Source organism: Colius striatus, chromosome 25 (assembly GCF_028858725.1).
Source record: "Colius striatus isolate bColStr4 chromosome 25, bColStr4.1.hap1, whole genome shotgun sequence".
Classification (NCBI taxonomy): domain Eukaryota; kingdom Metazoa; phylum Chordata; class Aves; order Coliiformes; family Coliidae; genus Colius; species Colius striatus.
The window spans coordinates 40,563-60,484 of NC_084783.1; the positions used below are offsets into that span (position 1 = coordinate 40,563).

Genomic DNA, 19,922 nt, shown 5'->3' on the forward strand with positions numbered 1-19,922 from the left:
GAGATGACCCAGCTCCAGGGCCTGAGGACACCTGTAACTGCAGCTTCCTCCCAGCTCTCCCGTTTCCCTGAACTGCCCCTGGGCTCCTCCTGCTCCCGTGGGGCTGGCTGGGGGCGGCAGCAGCGCTGGGGGCTGGCAGAGGCAGCGATGCATTGGAATGTGCTCAGGGAAAGGCAGCGACCCCGGGCAGGGGCACATGGGCACAGCCCCTCGCCCCCTCCACGGCCAGACCCTGCCAGTGCCCGCCCAGGACTCGCTCAGAGCCGCTGCCAGGGTCTGACACAGCTCAGCCAGAGGCCTCCCAGCAGAGCTGCTGTGGGGGAAGGATTGTCAGCAAGGGCAGGACACGGCCCCCGCAGAGGAGCCCTGGCTGCAGCGTCCCTCAGAGCAGCCTCAGGGGAGAGGCCACACGCTGATGAGGCTCCTGGGCCGTGCAGCCCCTGCCTGGGGCTCCTCACAGCAGGTCTGACCACAGCCACAGCCACTCTCTCCCACGCTTCTGACCCGTGGGAGAAGCATCTACATTCAGTCCAGCCCCAAGAACTGGCCTTAGAGAGGATTCATCAGTGAAGTGAGAAACGACTAACCACAGACAACCTACAGATGGGAGCTGGTCCCCAGCGAGCCTGGGAGGGGCAGCAGCAGAATCACTAGCACAAGGCAACAAAAAAAACCCAGGAGCTTTGAAATGATTTTACTGAGACCTTTGGCTAGTGTGGCTCCAGGCTGCTCAGCCGGGCAGGGAGCGCCCGGCGGGTCCCGGGGAGGAGGAGTCCCGGCAGCCCCGGCTGCACTATGTGTAGAAGATGATCTCTGGGATCTGTCCGTCCTCCACCGACGTGCCGTTGTTGTTCCCGGCCGCGTAGCAGAACGTGAAGCAGGTTTTGGCTCCCGTGGTGGGCGACTCGTGGATGACCTTGCGCAGCCCCTTGGTGCCGTAGTGCGAGTCCGGGCCCTGCCGCCCGCGGGACACAACACGGTCAGCGCGGGGAGGGGCCTGGGCAGGCTCAGGGAGCTCAGCACCGCCCTCTGCTTCCCGGCTCGCACATCCCGGCTCTTCGGACCGAAGTGGCCTCTGCTGGAACTTCACCCCAACAGTCACAGAGCCCAGGGAGCTGGGCCCAGCCCCCCACAGCTGCCCTTCAGGGATTGCTCAGCACTGCCGAGGTGCCCCTGAGCTCAGGTAGCCCCAGGTCTCAGCCTTTCCTCCTCACACACATGTTCCAGCCCCTCAGCACCTTGGTGTCCCTGCTCTGGCCTCCCTGCAGCAGTTCCCTGTCTCTCTGCAGCTGGGGAGCCCAGCCCTGGCCTCCCCAGTATCAACTGTGTCATCTCTCCAAAGCTGGGGCAGGCAGCTCTGCTGCATTCCACCCCCCAGAACCCCCAGCTCACCTGGGTACCCCAGCAACCCCACCCCACCCCACCCCATCCCATCCCACCCCATCCCATCCCACCCCCTGCCCCACAGCCCCAGCTGGCACCTTTAGAGTGGCACAGGCCGTGTAGTTGACGTTGGGTAAAATCTCCACAGGCTCCTTGAACATCACCCTGAAGGTGTTGGAAGATCCATCACAGCTGAACCCTGTGTCATTCTGCCCCAGGACTGTGTTGCTGTCAGTGTGGATGATCTGTAAGACAGAGGGTTAACACAGTGTCACTCTGAAGCACTGTTGGTTGTGGTTGCTGAGCTCTTTGCTTGTTTGCTGTGATCAGAATCACAGAATTCCAGCATGGTGGGGGCTGGAAGGGCCCTGCAGAGCTGCTGCAGCCCCAGCCCCTGCTCCAGCAGCTTCCCCTGGCTCAGGGGCACAGGAACGTGTCCAGGTGGGGTTGGAAACCTCCTGAGGAGCCTCCACACCCTCCCTGGGCAGCCTGAGCCAGGGCTCCCTCACCTCAGCACCAAAGGACTTGCTCCTGTGCCAGGGGCACTGCCTGTGTGCCAGCTTATGTCCATCACCCCTTGTCCACACAACAGAGTCTGGCCCCATCCTCCTGACATGCAACAGGAGGCTGCCTAAAATCAAGAGTAATAATCCCTCTTATCCCCAGTGCCCCATCTGGCCCTCACTCCATCTGCCAACCACCCTGCCCAGAGAACACACACAGCCCCTGACTGCAGAGTCACAGGATCACTGGTGTTGGCAAAGCCCCTGAAGCTGCTGCAGTCCCAGCCCTGACCCCTCACCCTGCCCAGCCCAGCACTGACCCCTCAGCACCTCAGCTCCAGGGCTTTGGGATCCCTGCAGGGCTGAGCACTCCCCCAGCTCCCTGGGCAGCCTGGCACAGGGGCTGACACCCCTCTCAGGGAAACAGTTCTGCCTCAGCTCCAGCCTCAACCTCCCCTGGGGCAACCTGAGCCCGTTTCCTCTTCTCCTGTCACTCATCACTGGGGAGCAGAGCCTGACCCCCAGCTCCCTGCAGCCTCCTGTCAGGGACACCTCTGTTGCACATTCACTGAAATGTCCAAGTTAGTCTCTACAGCAGCAAATATTTTCAGGGTAGCAGAGAGAATTACCTGTATATTTACTTGGTAATCTGTTGGCCCATGTATGGATCCATATAATCCAAACCCAACCACAAATATCCTTTTGTTCACCGAGAACCTGCAGGGACAGAGCAGGACAGTCAGAGCCACCTGCCACCTCTGTACTGACCGAGCACAGGGATGACACACAAACAGCTTTGCTCACTTTGATTTTATACCTCTGGTTTAATCAAACATCCCACAGTTACTAACAACCAGAGGCTCTTACAGCAGCCGTGTCTGAGCTTCCACCTTGGACTGTCCTAATGAGCTGGCAAGAGTTTTGTTTGCTCAAGTACAATACAAAGCTGCACAATCACAGGGGAGTAAAGGGTTGGGAGGGACCTCTAAGAGATCATCTAGTACAAAATCCCATCACCAAACGTCACAGCCCAGGCTCAGAAGGTGCTTCCAGGCTGTGGTAGAAGCATCCAGAAACACCCACCCCCAGTGTGGGACGGTGCCTGTCCTCACAGCAAAGGCTGCCCAGAGGGTCCCTGAGGGATTCACTGCTGGGCACTGGGCAATTGTTAACGTGCTTCTGCTGCCCTCAAGAGTAGAGAGTAAGACTGAACAGCCCCTGAATGCAGGAATGCCTGCCTCAGACAGCAAGGGGATGGATATTCACCCCACTGCAGCTCCATCTTCTCAGCTGGCAGAGAGCCTCAGTGCCTGCCAAACTGCCAGAAGCACTGTCACCAGAGACAAAGAGGAATCAGAAGTATCCAAAGCTTTCTGACCACCTCCTGCCTGGCTCCCAACTCCTGGCCACACCAGGTTTGCCAAGCACCCTTTGCCAGGCACAGCCCCAGGTCTCTGTCCACCGTGACTGGCCTTTGCTGTATCTCTACAAGCTGAGCTCTAACCAAACTAGGTGAGAGCAGAAAAGCAGGCACAGGGAGCATTTTATCTTAAGCCCCCCCTCAAACAGCCACATTAAGGGGCTTCAACAAGCCACATTTGCACTCACAACAGAGCAAGGAACCGACCTGGTTAGTCAACATACTCGGGCACAGGAGGAGCCCACGAGCTCAGCCACTACATGCCCACACAGCTGCAGGAAACCACTTGAAAAGGAGAGAAACAATCTCATCGAGAGGCCCATGCTGGAGGCCACATCTGCTGGAAGCCTTTGCCAGCACAGAAGGGAAGCAGCAGCCTGCAGCTGCACACGCAGGGGAAGGCAAAACGCTGTGCGCTGGAAGCGTCTCGTTCGGAACCTCGAAGCTCAAAGCCCAGCAAACACGGATCTAGCAGGAGCAGAACGAGCAGAGGAGCTGACCTGATCCTGTCACTAGTCCCACTGTACCCCCAGCGGCTCTCCACCTGCTGGAAGCGGCTGATGCTGCACTCCTTCCCCCGCAGGCAGCAGCGCGGCCGGTCGATGAACTCCACCCGCGGCTTGGGGTTGACGGTGAAGTGGAGGAACAGGCTCACGACCTCCCGGTCTGTGAGGATTCCCGACTGGGCTGGCCCTGCAGAGGAGCACAAAAGCAGCGATGCTGTCAGCTCTTGGAAACCGGGAGGGATCCTCTGGGGCTTCAGCTGGGCAGGGAGAACCTGAGGAGCGGCTGAGGGAAGGGGGGTGCTGAGCCTGGAGGAGGCTGAGGGGAGACAGCAGCACTCTGACACTCCCTGACGGGAGGCTGCAGGGAGCTGGGGTCTCTTCTCCCAAATAACAAGTGACAGGACAAGGGGCAACGGGCTCAGGTTGCCCCAGGGCAGGTGAGGGGTGTCAGCCCCTGTGTCAGGCTGCCCAGGGAGCTGGGGCAGTGCCCAGCCCTGGAGGAGTCCCAAAGCCCTGGAGCTGAGGTGCTGAGGGGTCAGTGCTGGGCTGGGCAGGGTGAGGGCAGGGCTGGGGCTGCAGCAGCTTCAGGGGCTTTGCCAACCAGAATGATTCCATGATTCTGTCTTGCAGCTGAGAGTGGGTCAAAGCCCTGTGTCAGGGCACTGAAGGCCAGACAGTGCTGCCCCTGCTCTGCACCCGGCGAAGGAGCCGCTCTGCAGAGCCACAGCACACTTGGCTACCAGGACTGGTTTGAAAACCTACAACATGCAGCTACCCCTTGCCCTGCTCCCTCAGGAGCTGCCAATGCTGGCAAGAGACAGGGATTTTCATCCATCTGCACTGGAATTTTGCACCATTACTGTGAAGGTGTCAGGAAAGGCCACGAGGGGCAGTGGGAGGGAATGTCACCTGGCCCCCATCAGCTTGGCAAGCGCAGGAGCAAAGACAAAGGTGGTTCAGCTCATGCCCTGCTCTGACTCCTTCCCTCAGGCATCTAATCCCTGTTTGGGCCTTCTCTGGGGGTTTAATACCTTTCCTGTAGAACCTAGAGACGAACACTAGTGATTTCAGCAGGAGCTGAAGCACACTCACACCTTTTCTCCAGTCACAAGATGTTCTTTTTCCCCCAAAGTGATGCTAAACTCAAACTTTGGAAACTACTTTGAACACTTTCCAAAGTGGAATTGGGTACAATTAGTTTTTCAGCACATGAGCTGTTCCACCTCTGTTTGCAAAAGAGGCTTTTAACAGACACCAGGCTACTGGAGAAACAACAGCCTGAAGTGCTCTTTAATGCCAGAAGCAAATGCCCAGCTACTTGTTGGTCCAAAATGACTTGTAGTTGGTTAAATTCACGGTCCAAAACGACCTGTAGTGGGTTGAACCCGTCAGGATGCTCCATGGAGACAAGAGGAGGCTGCAATAGGTCAGGATGAAAGCATTTAAGGAAGCTGCCTGTTATCTATAAATGAGCTGATGGATACTTTGCTCTGCAAAATGCAGCTGCCATCATGTCTCAGCTTCTCCTGCAACTCAGCTCTCAAGTGTTTCAAATGACTTGCTCTAAGGGAAGGGAGGGACACATTTGCCAGTTAAAACATCTTCATGCAAAACTCCCTGTTCAATACCAGATCAAACATCAACTGGTGGAACCACTGCCTCAAAAAGTCCTTTTCATTCCCTCCTTTTGGCAGAGGGGGGTGGAGGGCAGTGGATTCCCACTCCTGCCTCGTCTGTGATCACCAAAGAAATCCAAGTGACTCAGAAAAAGGAGAAAGCTGAAGCAATTCCCACGTAGCCCCTTGCTGAGGAAGAGCTGAGCTCAGCTGCTCAGGGCTGGGGCTTCTTTTGTCCATCTTTTAGGTGAAAGCTGATGCAGAAAACTTAAAAGAGTTTCTCTCAAAGCAACTAGATCAACCAAAGATGAGAGTTGGGCAGGCAGCAGTGAGAGTCTGGGCAGGGACATGCACACTCCCAGCTCAAAGGCTTCAACCCAAATACACCCAAACTCACACCTTCCTCCCAGCGAGACCCAGTGACAGAGATCTGCAGGAAGGGCTGAAAGAAATGGGATGTACAGAGAATTGCAAAGCTGAGGACATTCAAACTGCTCTGTAATGCTGCCCAGGAGGAGGATGCTGTCTCCCACCCAGCTGGACCATGAGCCTGTGACGTGCTGGGGGGCAGCCGAGGCCGAGCGCTCGCTGTGCTCTCCCCGGTGCCAGCACAAAGGGAAGTCGCCCACTGAGGGTCTCGGCCTCCCTGGCCAAGCTGTCCCTGAAGAGATGCACATCCCCAAGACCACAGTCACAGCTGTGACAGGCAAAACAGAAAGTGGGTACCAAGTTCTAATCACAGATTTACTTCTAATGTCCCTCTTTGCCTCGAGACACGTCCATTAACCGCGGGGCCGCCGTCTCTGCCGGGGAAGCGCAGCGCCAAGGACGTGCTGGCACCGACCCCTTTGTGCTTCTCTGTTCACAGCACTGCAGCCCACAACAAGTCTCAGTTTGGAAAATGGCCTCATGATGTCTTTTAGCATGAAAACTATTGCAAGCTGCCTGCCAGCTTTTGATCCCTGGAGAACCAGCAGAGCATGAAGTCAAAGGCACTGAAAACACAAGCCCAGGAGGGTCCGTGCTGCAACGTGTTCAATGGTTGAGACACTTGTGGATCAACATCTTAAACTCAAAAAATGCCTGGAGACACAGACTAAACACCACCAGCCCTTCAGCTCAAACAGTTTGTGAGCTGTTTTGTCTCATGGGGTCTGCTCTGCACAGAGGCAGCAGAGGGAGGACGTGCAGAAACACCCTCCTTTCCCTCTGGGAGCAGGGCAATCCACAGCCATGGCTGCAACACGGCTCTGTGTGCTTTAAATGCCTGGGATGGGTAGGAAAGAAAGCATGGGAGCCCTTGTTTGGATCCCTGCTCTCAGGGGAGTGAGAGAGGAACCACCTCAATGCACTGTGAGTGCAGTCAGCTGCGATCCAACTCCTACCACAGCTCTTTAAAACAAGAGGGAAGGACCCTGGCTGCAAATGGCATTAACCCAGCAGATTTGGCAGGTCAGTGGCACTGGGGCAGAGCCTCACATTTAAATTACTACAGGACACCCAGAGAAAACCCATTTTTCGTGTACTTGATCCTCTGCAGTTCAGAGAAAGCAAAGACCAGGGTTGCCAGAAAGGCCTTTGTTCAGTTACCTGCTGCAAACTCCTCAATAGTCATCAATGGGAAGCGGATAAGGGAAAGGGCTTTGCCCAGCACTTTCCTCTTGTTCTCTGGAATCACCTGAAGTTGCTGCCGTTGACACTCGGCCTCTGCCCAGCGAACCACTGCGTTAAACAAACGCACCTCCCGGATCCCCAGCGTGTCCCTCTCCAGCACCGCAACCAGCGTGTCTGCAAGGCAGGACAGACAGCGACAGCTTTAGGCACTGCCCCACATCACCCCCTTCTTGAGGAGCCACAAGTACCCTGATGTACAGCCACAGTAAGAAGGGACTGGAGAACACCCGGCAGCGTGTCCCAGCAGCGCTGCCTGCAGGCTCTGAGCGACACCGACCCGCCTGCCCCACCCGGCAGGGACTCACTCCACTGGCACCTTACTGCAGGTGCAGCACAAGGAGCTGCTGCCTCCTTGACGTCAGCTTTGGATGAAGCAAGCAGCAGGGGAGCCAGAAGGTTGCCAGCACCTTGCCTCTGTCTCCATCTCATTAGAAGAAGGTTAAAGTCTGAGTTGTAATGGTTATTAACTGTGCCCAGCGAGTCTGGAACCTCCACAGGAGAATTTAAACAGCCAGTCCTTGCTTCCACAATACACACCACACCTCAGAACTCCCAAACCTGACCCAGGCTGGGGGATGAGGCCAACTCCACAAACAAGGCAGGTTCCACCCACCCCAAAACCTGCCCACATCAACTGCTTTGTATCATGCCCAGAGAATTCAAGTTGCACAGAAGCAGATTCCAGGGTCCAACGTGCTCTTGTGCCAGCTCCTTGTCTCCAGCTGCCCCGTGCCAGAGACTGTTCAACGGGCGGCAAAGCCACGAACACAAGCGCCCAGGATTACCCTGCAATGACTTCAGAGGCTGCAGGCATCTAGAGGGAGGAGGGGAGAAAAGCTTACCCAGATCAATGTCTGTAAAGCCCTCTGCATTGATGGCATCTGATGTGTTCTTGTCTATGTTCTCCAGGCAAAGGCTGGCCAGCTGAGGCTCATCAAAAAGCCTGGCCTAGTAACGAAGAAGCAATCGTTAGCACAAAAGGGCTTGTAAAGTTCCCACTAGGTAAGGAGCCACCCTGCACCCCAGAGCCCATCCTTGTTAGCAACACCATGCCTGCCTGCCCCAGGAACTTGCTGGGCTGTTCCACAAGCACTTGGGCACAAGGCAAAGGCCAGAAACATCTGCCTCTGGCACCAGCTCTGCCTCAGCCACTTCTTTGCTTCACCATCACGTCCCTCAGTGTGGCTCTGGTGCCTTCTATCCCCCAGCCTGGCCATGGCAGCTGAGCCATGGGTATTTTCACTGCATCAGTTGTGTATTTAGCAGAAAGCTTTGCCCAGTGGCTCCAGGCCTGCTCACTCTGGGAATATGCAGAGGCAGCTTATTCTGTAAGAACATTGTAACACTGGTCTGGTGGATTGGCAAAAACGCCTTAACAGGACAGGGCCTGTGTCCCAGGGAGCTGTGCAGGTGTCCCAGGGAGCTGTGCAGAGCTGCTTACTGCATGTGCTGCACACAAACAGCGACTTTCATCTAGTTACCTTCAAGAGTTTCCCCCCAAATCGGTCACTATTGCAAACAAAGCCTGCACAGAGCTTGGGGAGTTGCTTAGAACGTCCCTGCCCAAGCTCAGGGCAGTCTCCCCACAGTTTCACTGCAGATCCTGCTGGAGCACCAAGACACATCACCAACCCTGTGCCTGGTGCGAGCACAGATGAGGTGGGAACACACAAAGCTCACCACAATGACCTCCTATTTCCAACACTCTGGGGTTACTACTTAGGAAGAGCCTTAACATCACACTGCCTAACATCAGCACAGGAGCACACTGGGGCTTGAAGCCAAGGCTTAAGAACTGTGCTTTGGGCTGGGAGTCACTTGCTTCCCCTGTGCTCCTGGGCTGCAGGACTCAGCAAGGGCCACCTTCGACCCCCAGGCCTCCAGCACAAAGAGCTGAAACAACTCTCTCAGGGACCAGGGAAGCTTCTGCAGTTGTCACCTGCTCCTGGGGCTGGAGGACTGCCAGTGCCTTACACTCTTGGCATACAAGAGCTGTGACTGACTCAGACTTTACTACAGTAGTGGCTCTCTGTTGACACGTGAAGGACTTGCAGAGCTCTCCCCCACAGCAGCTGCAGGCAAGTGATTACCTCCTTGTTGATCAAAGTGACATGTGCCTGTGTGTCTGGTGTGGAAGAGGATGACAGCTCACTATGAGGCACAATCAATTTAGGAGAGCTATTTGCCACTGATATTTCTGCCAGATTAGCAGTCACTTGAAAAGCTGTCAGTGACATAGCTGCTGGGCCAGCAAGATTCAGCACTGACACAGGCTGAGCTTTGGGGCTCTGGGATCTTGGGTGGCTGGGAAATGTTTTGGACAAGATGCATCTCAGGCCTGTAACTGATTGTACAACTTGTCAGTCTGCTGCAGTTAAAAGCAGAAAACAGAGATGGATTTTCACACTGAAGAACCAGAACCAAGAGCATTTTGAGAACAGACCCACAAGTGAGGCTCCTCGTGTAGCCAGACACATTTCCCAGAGAACACCAGCCCCCAACACTTTAGAGACTCGATACCCTGCATCAGGGAACACAAACTAGATATGAACCCTGTCTGATATTAATCACCTTGTTCTTCCTTCTGTCTCCCACCCCCATTTCAGGGAAGCTATTGCAAAAAGCCCTTCAGTGTCTGCCCAGCTAGAGGCAGCAGGCTTTGCACAGAGAAAGCTGATTAGTCCTAAAGCTGAACATCCTCTTATTTCACTTTTCTTCTGGGCAGATGACATTTTTCCAGCCTGTTCATTCCTTCCCCAGCTCACACCCTGCAAGGAGTCACACCAGAACTGACAGCACATCAGCAGTGGCAGCTTTTTAAGGACCTGCCCATCAGCACCAAGACTCCTGGAAGGATGAACACAAAAGGAGACAGAACTGCTCCATTCTGGATGATCAGCTCCAGAGCACACAGAGAACTTGTGATGGACCTTGCTCAAAGGGGCTTCAGGCACAGGGCTGCACTCTCACCTGTGTTAACAGCATGAAGGCGTTGTCTGCTCGCAGGTTCTTTTTCAGGAACTCCACACAATGAGCCTCAAGGGCTGGAACTGCATATTTTTTAGCTGTGTAAAGTGTTGTCATAACAGTCTCTGGTCCAATCTGAACTTCATCTGAATAGAGAAATCTGGAAACACGCACAGCAAACGTTGGTAAGAGGGTAAAAGCCCCTGGGATCCCCTCAAAGCACGTTGGTGCTTCTGCCCGTCATCCTGGCCCCACCTCCTACGCTGGGAAGGGTTCTCACATCCTTTCCACTGACTCTAATTCACCAAGGAGAAGCTTTTGTTTTGTTTTGCTTGTGGTTTGGGTTTGTTTTTTCCCCAACATACTCTTTACAGTGTGACTGGGTGAGTTCAGTGGGGGGGTATCTGCTGAAGCACCGTGAGCTGCTTTGCACCCATCCCACCACTGCTGCTGCTCACACCAGCCCACAACAGCCTCCGGCTGAGTGTGATGCTTCAAATTAATGCCTTTGGCTTTTCAGTTGGCCTGAACAAGGGCAGACATTCAATCCCACTTGCCTGCTTCAGATGGGAAGCTCCATTTTATGCACTAACTCAGAAGTGACCAGGAGCACCCGTCCGTAAGCGTCCACTGCAGCGGAGCAGCTACCGACCCTCCCCACGTCTCCTTCCTCCTCACCTTACACACTGAACCTCTCCTTTTCCTTGTGCAGAACAACTCCAGCACAAAGCAAGAGTTAATTGCAACGAAAGCCAAGGGCTGCCACGCTGCTAGCAAAGCAGCAGCCTTCACTGCTGGGCCCAAACAAGGAAATACATTCATAGCACAGGGCAAAACAAAGGTCTTCATAGGAAGCCTGCCCGAGCCCCCTCGTACCCAAGCATGCCAATTAGAGACAGCAGGGACTGACAGGCTGGGGTCAGCAAAGCCAGCTTCATGCTTGGTGCTCACCCCATGCCCAGGCTTTGTTCAGTGCTTTTCCTTTAACCAGTTGAGCATTTGCCAAGCAGGGTGAGCACGGCAGGAAGCGCAGAGCAGCAACGTTCCGTGTGTTCACTGCGCTTGGCATTGCTGTGCCACAGATCTAGGTGAACCTGCTTCAGCAGCAGGGTTGGACTAGATGATCTCTAAAGGTCCCTTCCAACCCCTGCCACCCTGTGATTCTATGTTTTGGGGACTCCAGCAACTTCTTCTCCTGTGTTTCTCTGAAGGGAGCACAGTGGCTGCTCCTGGAGGCTCCACGCAGCAGCGGGGCTGTTCCAGGGGGATGCCAGGCAGTGTCCCTCGTGCTTCAGAGCAGTGCAGCTCCTGCTCCTCTAGCTAGGGAGGGCCAGGATGCAATTCAGAGAAGCATGAACAGGGGGATTCAGAGGAAGGGAAGCGCTCTCATGGCTGCTGAAAGCGGGCTTTTGTGCTGCTCCAGAGCATCTGTTCATAACAGCATCAAGCCACAGGCTCATGAATGTATTTTGCACACATCCCTCCAAGCAGTCCTATTTTCACTGAGTAATCCTTTCTACTACAAGATTAAAGGAACACAGTTGCTCTAAAAACAACTAGTTCTACTTAGAGCCATGACTATAGCAGTGTTTATTTTCACAATGGCCCAAACAGTGTGGGCTAAGAGGGATGACAAGAGAGGCTCCAACTGTGGAAAAGGCTACTATCAGCTTAAAAGGAGACTTAGGTTACAACCCCAGACAATCATAAATGTTCCTTGGGTCACTATGAAAATGACAGTACTACTATAAAGGCCCCCCTGACTCAATTACAGCAGACCTATTAAAGGCTCCACACAATCCTGTGTCCAGAAGGGACCTTGGGCTGCACATTCAGGATGGGCACTTTGTCCCTTGATAAGCTCCTCATCCCACAGCATTAGGTCATGGCTTGGAGCACGTCCAGAGACATATGTGAGGACCAGCTGCCATTCCAGATCGGCGTTTGGAGGGATTGGTTTTACTCAGGGAAGGTTCACACCATGTACTTGGTAAGGTTCCCACTGGAATGCAGCACCCAAACTTCCTTTGGCACACTGAGCATTTAAGAAGTGACAGCTTGACTCTAGACTGAAGCATGTGAAACGTCAGTGGCCACGTGCACAGCTGCTGCAAGCTTCAGAGGCCCTGTGACAATCCCCACACAACTCTTCTACAAAACATAAACATGGCTGTTGAAATCTATTCGACCTCATCACTTCAGTCTTTTCACACCTTGGTTCCCTTCCAAATTCACATTGTTTATACAAATGCTGAAATCTCTCAGCACTGGCACAGAAGCAACACGGCTGCCTCTAATTCACTCGATATTTGAGCCTCACTGAGCTTTAAAGATACTGACTCTGTGCTGCAGGGAGACCTGAGAGAGTCACACACCCATCAGAGGGATTCCCCATGTGTCTGGTTTCAAAGGAGCTGCAGGGGAGGGGGCTTGGGGCTCCCTGTGATTTCTGGCCTTTCCTTTTGGCAAAGATCAATTTTTACATCTTCTCAGACACACAGATCTGACCACAGCACGTCCTGAAGGTAAAGCAAAAAGCGTGCCAAAGCTATATACAGTCACTGATCCCACCAGGGAGCAAGCAGGGAACATGTCAGGAGCACAAGAGTGGAACCCCCTGGAAGTAGGCTACAGAAATCCTATAGAAAGGGGACAATGACTTGTGAGCACACATTCAGGATGGCTGCTGGATGTTATACACCACCAGCTGAGCCTAAAGAAATTGGTGAATACGATGTTCCGGCCCCTTCCTCCTCCCTCCCCCAGCACACACAGCGTGTGCAGCCAGTGTAAACTCCAACCAGCCCTGCAGAAGAGGAGTAAAACACAGAGCAGATGCCACAGGGGATGCCTGACACCCATTTCATGCCCCTGCTTACCTGTTAGAACTTGCTCATTTGCCCACAACCTAAATCAGCTCCAAGTACTTGTACCTTAGAGAGCTTTAAGAGGATTACTTTTCTCCACTTCTCTCCAACAGCACTTGGAACAGGTGAGTATTGACTTACCCACAGGGGCCAGCACGTGCCCTTACCCCACCCACCAAGCAGGACACCTCCCTCCTGCTGCCTTTCTGTGCTCTAACTAGATAAACTACATCTTCACAAAATTATACACTACCCAGTTTAGTTTTGCCCCTGCTGCAGACCAGCAACAGGAGGGCTCTTTGATTTTCAACCATCATTAGGCCAAAACACACAGTCAGATGTTTTTGTGCAGCAGCAGCTCCACTCAACTTCTACCCAGGAAGAAAAGGACTTTGCCACCAGTGTTTAAATGAGCAGCAAAGAGGTGTTTGGCTTAGGAACTGAACGACCTCCACTCTCCAGAACAGCCCACTGCTTTCATTCATACATCTGTTCATCCCAGTGATACTGCACAGGAGCAGCAGCTTACTTCAGCAGTGCCAGGAAGGCAGCAGGCTCCACGTCAGGCAGCTCAATCTCTGTAGAAGTTGTGGCCATCCCACCGTTAAACATGGCATCGAAGACTGCGCTGCCCACCGCCAGCACGAACCTAAGGGCAGGGCACAAACGAGCACAAGACAAAGCTTCATGTTAAACCCTATTTATTTGCAAGAAAGAACCCAAATCCCAGGCTAGCTGCTGTTCCCCAAGGTCAGCCCCAGGGAAAGCAAATCCTTCCCAGCGTTAACAGAGTGTTTGGCAACAGCAGGAGTGTCAGGCTGTCGTGCCCCTTCCCTGCGAAACCACCACCGCTGCCAATCGCTTCACACAGTCTGGGTACACAGCACAGCCACGGTTCCCCAAAGACAAGGTTGTCTGCCTTATGGAGCAGGATACAAATGGCTGCTGTGCAGAGGCCTTGGAGGAGCCCACAGACTGTTCAGGAGGCCGACAACCAAGACACAAGGAAGTGAAGGAACTGGAGTTCTCCCGGAGCACAGAGCCCAGGTCTCAGCGCCATCCCCCGCAGTCACGTACCGAAAACATGGAAAGCTTCCCAGTGCACACCCCCAACTGCTCCCCTCTTCCCAGACACCAGGAAAACACCCTTGGGGACAGCACAGCAAGCTCCCAAAACACTCAGATCATGTTGGGAGCTGCAGACACCAGCACCTCCCGCAGCAGCCGGCACAGAGCCGCCTTCCCCCGGCACGCTGCTGTCTCCTTCCGTGCTGAGAAGGCAGAGAAAACCCTCCCTGGAAGCAAACTAGCACTGCTAGGTGCACACTGACTGTTCCCACATGGCTGAGTTTCTGTGGCAATTAAGGGTGAGAGGGCTCTCCTTGGCCCTCAAGAAGAAGGAAGCCAGAATTCCCACAAAGCAGGTTTGGGACCAAAACCAATATCCCAGTGTTCCCATGTAAACATGATGACTTCCCTCCCTGATAAACGCCAACTCCTATTTTAGGAGGAGGACTTGAGCTGCTTAAGACAAGAGGAAACGGGCTGGAGTTGCCCCAGGGGAGGCTGAGGTTGGAGCTGAGGCAGAACTGTTTCCCTGAGAGGGGTGTCAGCCCCTGTGCCAGGCTGCCCAGGGCGCTGGGGCAGTGCCCAGCCCTGGAGGGATCCCAAAGCCCTGGAGCTGAGGTGCTGAGGGCTGTGGGTCAGTGCTGGGCTGGGCAGGGCGAGGCCAGGGCTGGGACTGCAGCAGCTTCAGGGGCTTTTCCCACTGAAACAATTCTGTGATTCCATGCTGAGAGGTGTGTCTGTGTGTGTGTTAAGCTGCTGCACCTGCCTCATGCTTTAGAAAGGCCAGTTTGAGAACTTTTAATTGTTTGAAAACACAGAGGTGAGGGTTTTTTCCCAGGAAATCAATCTTGCTCCTGCTGTCTGGGATCAAGCAGCTCCAGAACTTGTGGGCACAAAACTGTGCAGGGTAAAAGGAGCAAGAGCAAAACCTCCAGCACCCAGAGCTCAAGGAAAGCCCATCAGCCAGGCTCTGCTGTAGAAAATGGCATAGAAGGGTGGTTTTTTCTTTTCCTTTTAAACAAAATGTCCCATTTTCTGTCTTTTCACTCCCCACCCATGCACAGGGGCCTTCCAGGGACACAACAGAGCGAGGCGCCGGGGCTGTGCCAGGCTGGCTGGCCGTGACGGGCTGGGCCGACAAGACGGGCTGTATTGTTTCTGGTGGGGTAAGAGAGCCAGGGACAAACCACACTGGGTTACAGCAAAGCAACAGGCACACACATGTGTATTTCTAGCAAATGACCCTGAAGAAAAACGTCAAGAACAAACAGGAACCCTTGTCCACAGCACCAGAACCGCCAGGTGAAAGAAAAGCCCTCGTTGCTCTGAAAGCAGTGGCGGCGGTGACAGGGATCACCAGCGTGGCTCGGTTCTGTCTCATGCTTGTTTGATTGTTTACTACTAAAAATGAAGACACACTAATCACATCTCAGCGTTTTGGTCCTCCCAGGCAGCACAGTACATGTCCTCAGTGAGCAGACAGCCGTGCTCCCCTTTCGCTCAGGGATGAGGCAGTTGGATTTGTTGTTGTTGCCCCAAAGGGATCCCCAGGGGTGCCACAGAGACACACAGGACTCCAGGTCTCTTAAAACACTAAGGGGACAATTAACATCAACAAAAGCCCCCTCTCTTCGTGATGTCTTCTTACTCTTGCTGAGATGAACACTTAAAGCTGTTCTAAAGACACGCCAGGAAAAGCAGGGACATGTCCCATTTCTCCCCCACTGCCCATTGTCCTCAGTTGCACAGCTCTGCAGAAGGAAGACATGAGGTTTGTTCCAGATGTGGGAAACACATCTATTAAAGCCAATCAGCAGAGTTAACAGGGCTTATTTTCACTCTCCCCTTTCCTAACCCCAAGGAGCACTGCAGCTCTCTCAAGGGAAGTGCAGGTACCCCAGGCTCAGAGCAGGAACTCACCTTTGCCACAGGAACAACTCAGAAGGTTATTTCTTTGTTGGCCAAACCAAAGGATGCAAAGAAATGATCAGAAGCAGAGTAAAAAGCAATGCTTGGTTTCTCAGCATCCCCACACACACGTGTAAGAATCAAAGTGAAGTGACTTCCAGCAGAGTCCCAGGAACTCCCATGAGGTGAGCTGTTTGTCTTCATGAGAATCCAAAGTTGCCTCTGAAAGTCTCCACTCCTCACAGCTTCCTACCCACGGACCTGCACTGCTTCACCCCTCACCTTGGCATCTCCAGCTGTCACCTGGCTTCCTTGGTACACCCAACAGTCCTGCTCCCCTTCCAGGCACTACAATCCAATCACAAAGGAAAGCACCAAGAGCCACGAGCACCCGTCACCTCCCTCCTCCAGCTGCTCCACTGCAGAGCAATCTTAAAAGATCTATTCCAGAGGAGCTGGCAGAGGAACAGAGCAACACGTGATGTGAAACCATAGGTGAGGAGCAGCTAATGAATGATGATGGTTTGCTGGCTGCAACCTGACGGTGCAAGGGCTGGGGATAACGGGTCAAACAAGCAAGAGGCAGGTTCAAAAAGCCCCAGGAGCTGGGCAGTGGGACAGCGTGGCACATGGCACTGCAGGTACCACACCTTTATATGGGATGAGTTCAGCAGAGAGACACCTGGAAACAGCAGCCAAAGACCTGCTCAGACCGTCCCCCAGCCCCAGATGTCTCAGGCTGGAGCACACAGAGGGCAGCGTGGCCACGGGGTTGCCCCTTTCCCACCTAGGCCACGTTTTCTGGTCAGTTCCCAAGCTCAGTTGTCACATCCACACAGCTCCTGGCTGATGAAGTTTGGATGTTTCTGATGTCACTGATGTGCTGGATGAGGCAGATCTGGAAAAAACACACCAAAGTAACCCCAATTCCTGCCCTCCCTGCTGGGCCTGCTCAGCACACAGCCCGTGGCCACGAGGCAGCCTGCTCCGTCCGGCCTTGACATCAACAAACTTAAGGCCATTCCAACCCCTTCAGGGCTGATTCAGCACCAAGAGGGAACAAGCCCAAGGCTCAGAGACTGAGCTTGCTCCTGGGTCACCCAGCAACTTCCACAAGGCCTTGAGCCTCCTGATGGTGGAAAACGTCTTCAGGGCTGCAGGTGCTGCGACAGATGAACATCCAGTCAAAGCCAGCATGGCCACTTAGGCTCTTTAGCTACAAACAAAGCTTTCACACACAAGATGAATGTCTGCTCTTAGTTACCACATGAGATATCTACTGTCTGCTTATACAGCTGCAGGTGAGCTGCTGAACTCAACAGACTCTCAGAAACACAGCTGAACCTACAGCCATGTCATGGTCAGGAACCTCTCCCCTGCACCACCACGTGTGGACAACACAGTCACAGGATCATTGGGTTGGAAAAACCCTTTAAGCTGCTGCAGTCCCAGTCCTGACCCCTCACCCTGCCCAGCCCTGACCCCTCAGCACCTCAGCTCCAGTGCCCTGCTCCTGCTGCCACACCAGTGCTGATCCCAGCCAGGATGCCTGTTACCTGTGCACCACGTCAGACACCTACAGCAGCAAAGGACCAAACCTGTCCTTGGCTGTTGAAGCAACACAGTGCCTCTCAAATGAAACCCACGGCTGCTCTGCGACTCAATTCCAGCGCAGAATCTCTTCTGCTGTCAGGCTGCTGTGGGAGAGCTGAGCACAGAAGGGGTCTGGGTGGTTTTATTTTAAGCTCTCTGTTTCTGAAATAACCACAATACCTCGTGAATCATCAGGGTATCCCAACTGGAACATCATGCAGGCGAGCTCTACTGAAATCTGTGCAATCCGCAAGCGGGATGTCACCGTGTGACACACTCCGGGCTGCCTTTACCGCCCAGGGCAGCAGATGGATCTCAGAGCAGCGAAGCAGCATTTCGCTCTGGGGGCTTTTAGTTTATTTCTGGGCTGAACACTGCCCTCCCCCACCTAGCAAGCCTGGTTCTCAGGGCAGCAGCAAGCTTACTCAAATACTGATGAAGCTTCAACTGGACTGACAGCCCAAATGCTCAAACCAGCCTAAAGCAGATGTGTTCTGTTTGGAAAGCGAGAGAAAAAGGGAAACCTGAAGGGGAAACTTCCAGGAGTGAGCACTTAGGAGAGAAGCAATAGTCTGGGATGGTTTGGAGCGAGGCTCCCTTTGCCAGGCACCACTTTGAATTAAGCCATGGCCCGGCCTCGATTCCAGCGGGTCCCCTCTCGGGGCGAAGGGCTGGTGTTGGCACAGCTGAGCAGCCCAGGAGGCACTTCCCGGAGCAGAGGGGTGTGAGGGGCACGCATGGATTCACCCGAGCTGCCCCAAGAACCAGCCAAAGCTCAGCCACAGCGGGTCTGTGCTCTCCCACGGAGGCGGCTCCCAGCGACTCAGAGCTGCAAACTCTTAAATGGCAGCTGGGCCTTAAACGTTCACCTTGCCTGGTTACCTCAGAGCCAGATGTGACTCCCCACACAGCTCGTGCCGAAGCGTGGGGGTTGGTGCGCAGCGCTGCATCCCCAGCCCCAACACACACGGCTTCAGAACAGACCCCACGAAGGTTCTTTTCAAAAGGAAGCGTTGCGGCAGAGATTTGGTCTCAGTCGTTGCTCCTTCCTTTCCATCCCCAAGCTCTCACCCATCCCTGTTTCTGTTGACGCAGCTCAGGCGCTCTGGGAGGCTGCTCCCCCTTCCCCCTGCTCCCCGCAAACCCAAGGGTTGCTTCCAAATGAGATCCTGGGATTGGGGTTTTCCCCCCGCTGTGCCTGCACCAGTCACAGCGACCTTCCAGGGGAAACACTCGCAGGCAAAGCTGGGCCCTGGCACCTGGGCTGGGAACCGTAAGAAGGAACGTGCCGTTGATCTGAGGGCTCGGTGAGATCTGAGGTGACAGCGACTGACCACAGCAAAGGGCAGAGTCACCCTCCGACACGCTGGACAGCAAACTGGGGCGACCCACGCTCTGCACTCCGGCGCTGCCGTGTCTCACCGAGGCCAACGCGTCCCCCCGACAGCGGATAAAACGTGGGGTGAAGTTACCCAACCTCCCTTTCTCCTTTCATGAGAGACAAAGAAACCCAAACCCCAACCCCCGCCGGCGCATCGCCCCCGGGAGCCGCAGGGGAGCCCCACACCAGCGCCCGCACCTGGCCCACGGCCTGGCCCGAGGCCCAGGACCCCCGATCACCTCGCGAGGCCCCCAGCAGGGATCGCGGGCCGCCCCGGAGCCAGGGCCCGCGCCACAGCCCAGCTCGGCCCCGCGGATCCCCTCCCGGGGGGCTCCCCGCGCCCCCTCCCCACACTCGGCGCGGCCCACCTGTGCGCCGGGATGCGCTGCGAGCCGCGGCCCTTCCCCACCAGGAAGTGCACGTCGCTGAGCACCTCGTTGTTGAAGAGGAAGGCGAAGCGCTCCTGCACCGTCGGCTTCGTCGCCTGCCAGTTATAGACCGGCTCCCGCTGCAGCGCGCCGCCCGGGCCGCCCGCCCCCCCGGCGGCCCCCGCCGTCCCCGCCGCCGCCGGGCCCCCCGCGCCGCCGCCGCTCGCCGCCGGGTTGGCAGCGCCGCACTGGTTGTAGGTGAGGCCGGGAGGCGAGGGGGGGGCGCCGTTGGTGCAGGCGGCGGCGGCCGCACCGTTTCCCGGCGGCGGCGGCGGCGGCTGCGGGCAGGAGGAGGAGAGGCCCCCGGGGCCCCCGCCGCTCCCACCGGCCGCCATCTTGTGCGGCGGAGGCGCAGGAGCGGGCGGCGCGGGGCGGCGCTGCAGCAGCACCAGCACCAGCAGCGGCGGGCGGGACACGGCGGCGGGCGGGAGCGGGGCGGCGATGGCGATGGCGGCGGCGGCGGGGCGGCCGGGGCCGGGGGTGCCGGGGCCGGTGCTGATGCAGAGAGCCGGGCAGCAGCGGCGCATGGGGCACGGCGCGCCGCCGCCGGCCGGGCCGCGGGGGGAGCGGCGGGGCGGGGAGAGGGCGTGGGGCGGCGGGCGGGGCCG

General features: G+C 55.5%; 1 protein-coding gene across 4 annotated transcripts; it reads right to left on the bottom strand.

Annotated features, from left to right (window-relative positions):
• Positions 1–678: 678 nt before the first annotated feature.
• On the bottom strand, positions 679–19,854 carry BTBD2 (BTB domain containing 2). 4 transcript variants are annotated; one of them, XM_062014828.1, is made up of 9 exons: positions 19,255–19,854; positions 13,466–13,585; positions 10,073–10,229; positions 7,945–8,050; positions 7,019–7,216; positions 3,807–3,999; positions 2,516–2,603; positions 1,482–1,628; positions 679–955 (listed from the first exon to the last, which is right to left on the bottom strand). In XM_062014828.1, exons 1-9 carry the CDS (start codon positions 19,839–19,841, stop codon positions 794–796), a joined length of 1,758 nt encoding a protein of 585 aa, XP_061870812.1. In that variant the 5' UTR covers positions 19,842–19,854; the 3' UTR covers positions 679–793. The 4 variants fall into 4 exon arrangements, 3 of the variants coding, with proteins under 3 accessions (XP_061870812.1, XP_061870813.1, XP_061870814.1); XM_062014829.1 differs by lacking the exon at positions 7,019–7,216; XR_009820383.1 differs by lacking the exon at positions 2,516–2,603 and having other exon boundaries at positions 866–955.
• Positions 19,855–19,922: the final 68 nt, after the last annotated feature.

Coding starts and splice junctions, on each gene's coding strand:
- BTBD2 (XM_062014828.1), bottom strand. CDS start 19,841: ATGCGCCGCTGCTGCCCGGCTCTCTGCATCAGCACCGGCCCCGGCACC. Junction 4,000..7,018: donor TATTGAGGAGTTTGCAGCAG/GTAACTGAACAA, acceptor GCTCCTCTGCAG/GGCCAGCCCAGTCGGGAATC. Junction 2,604..3,806: donor GGGACTAGTGACAGGATCAG/GTCAGCTCCTCT, acceptor CTGTCCCTGCAG/GTTCTCGGTGAACAAAAGGA.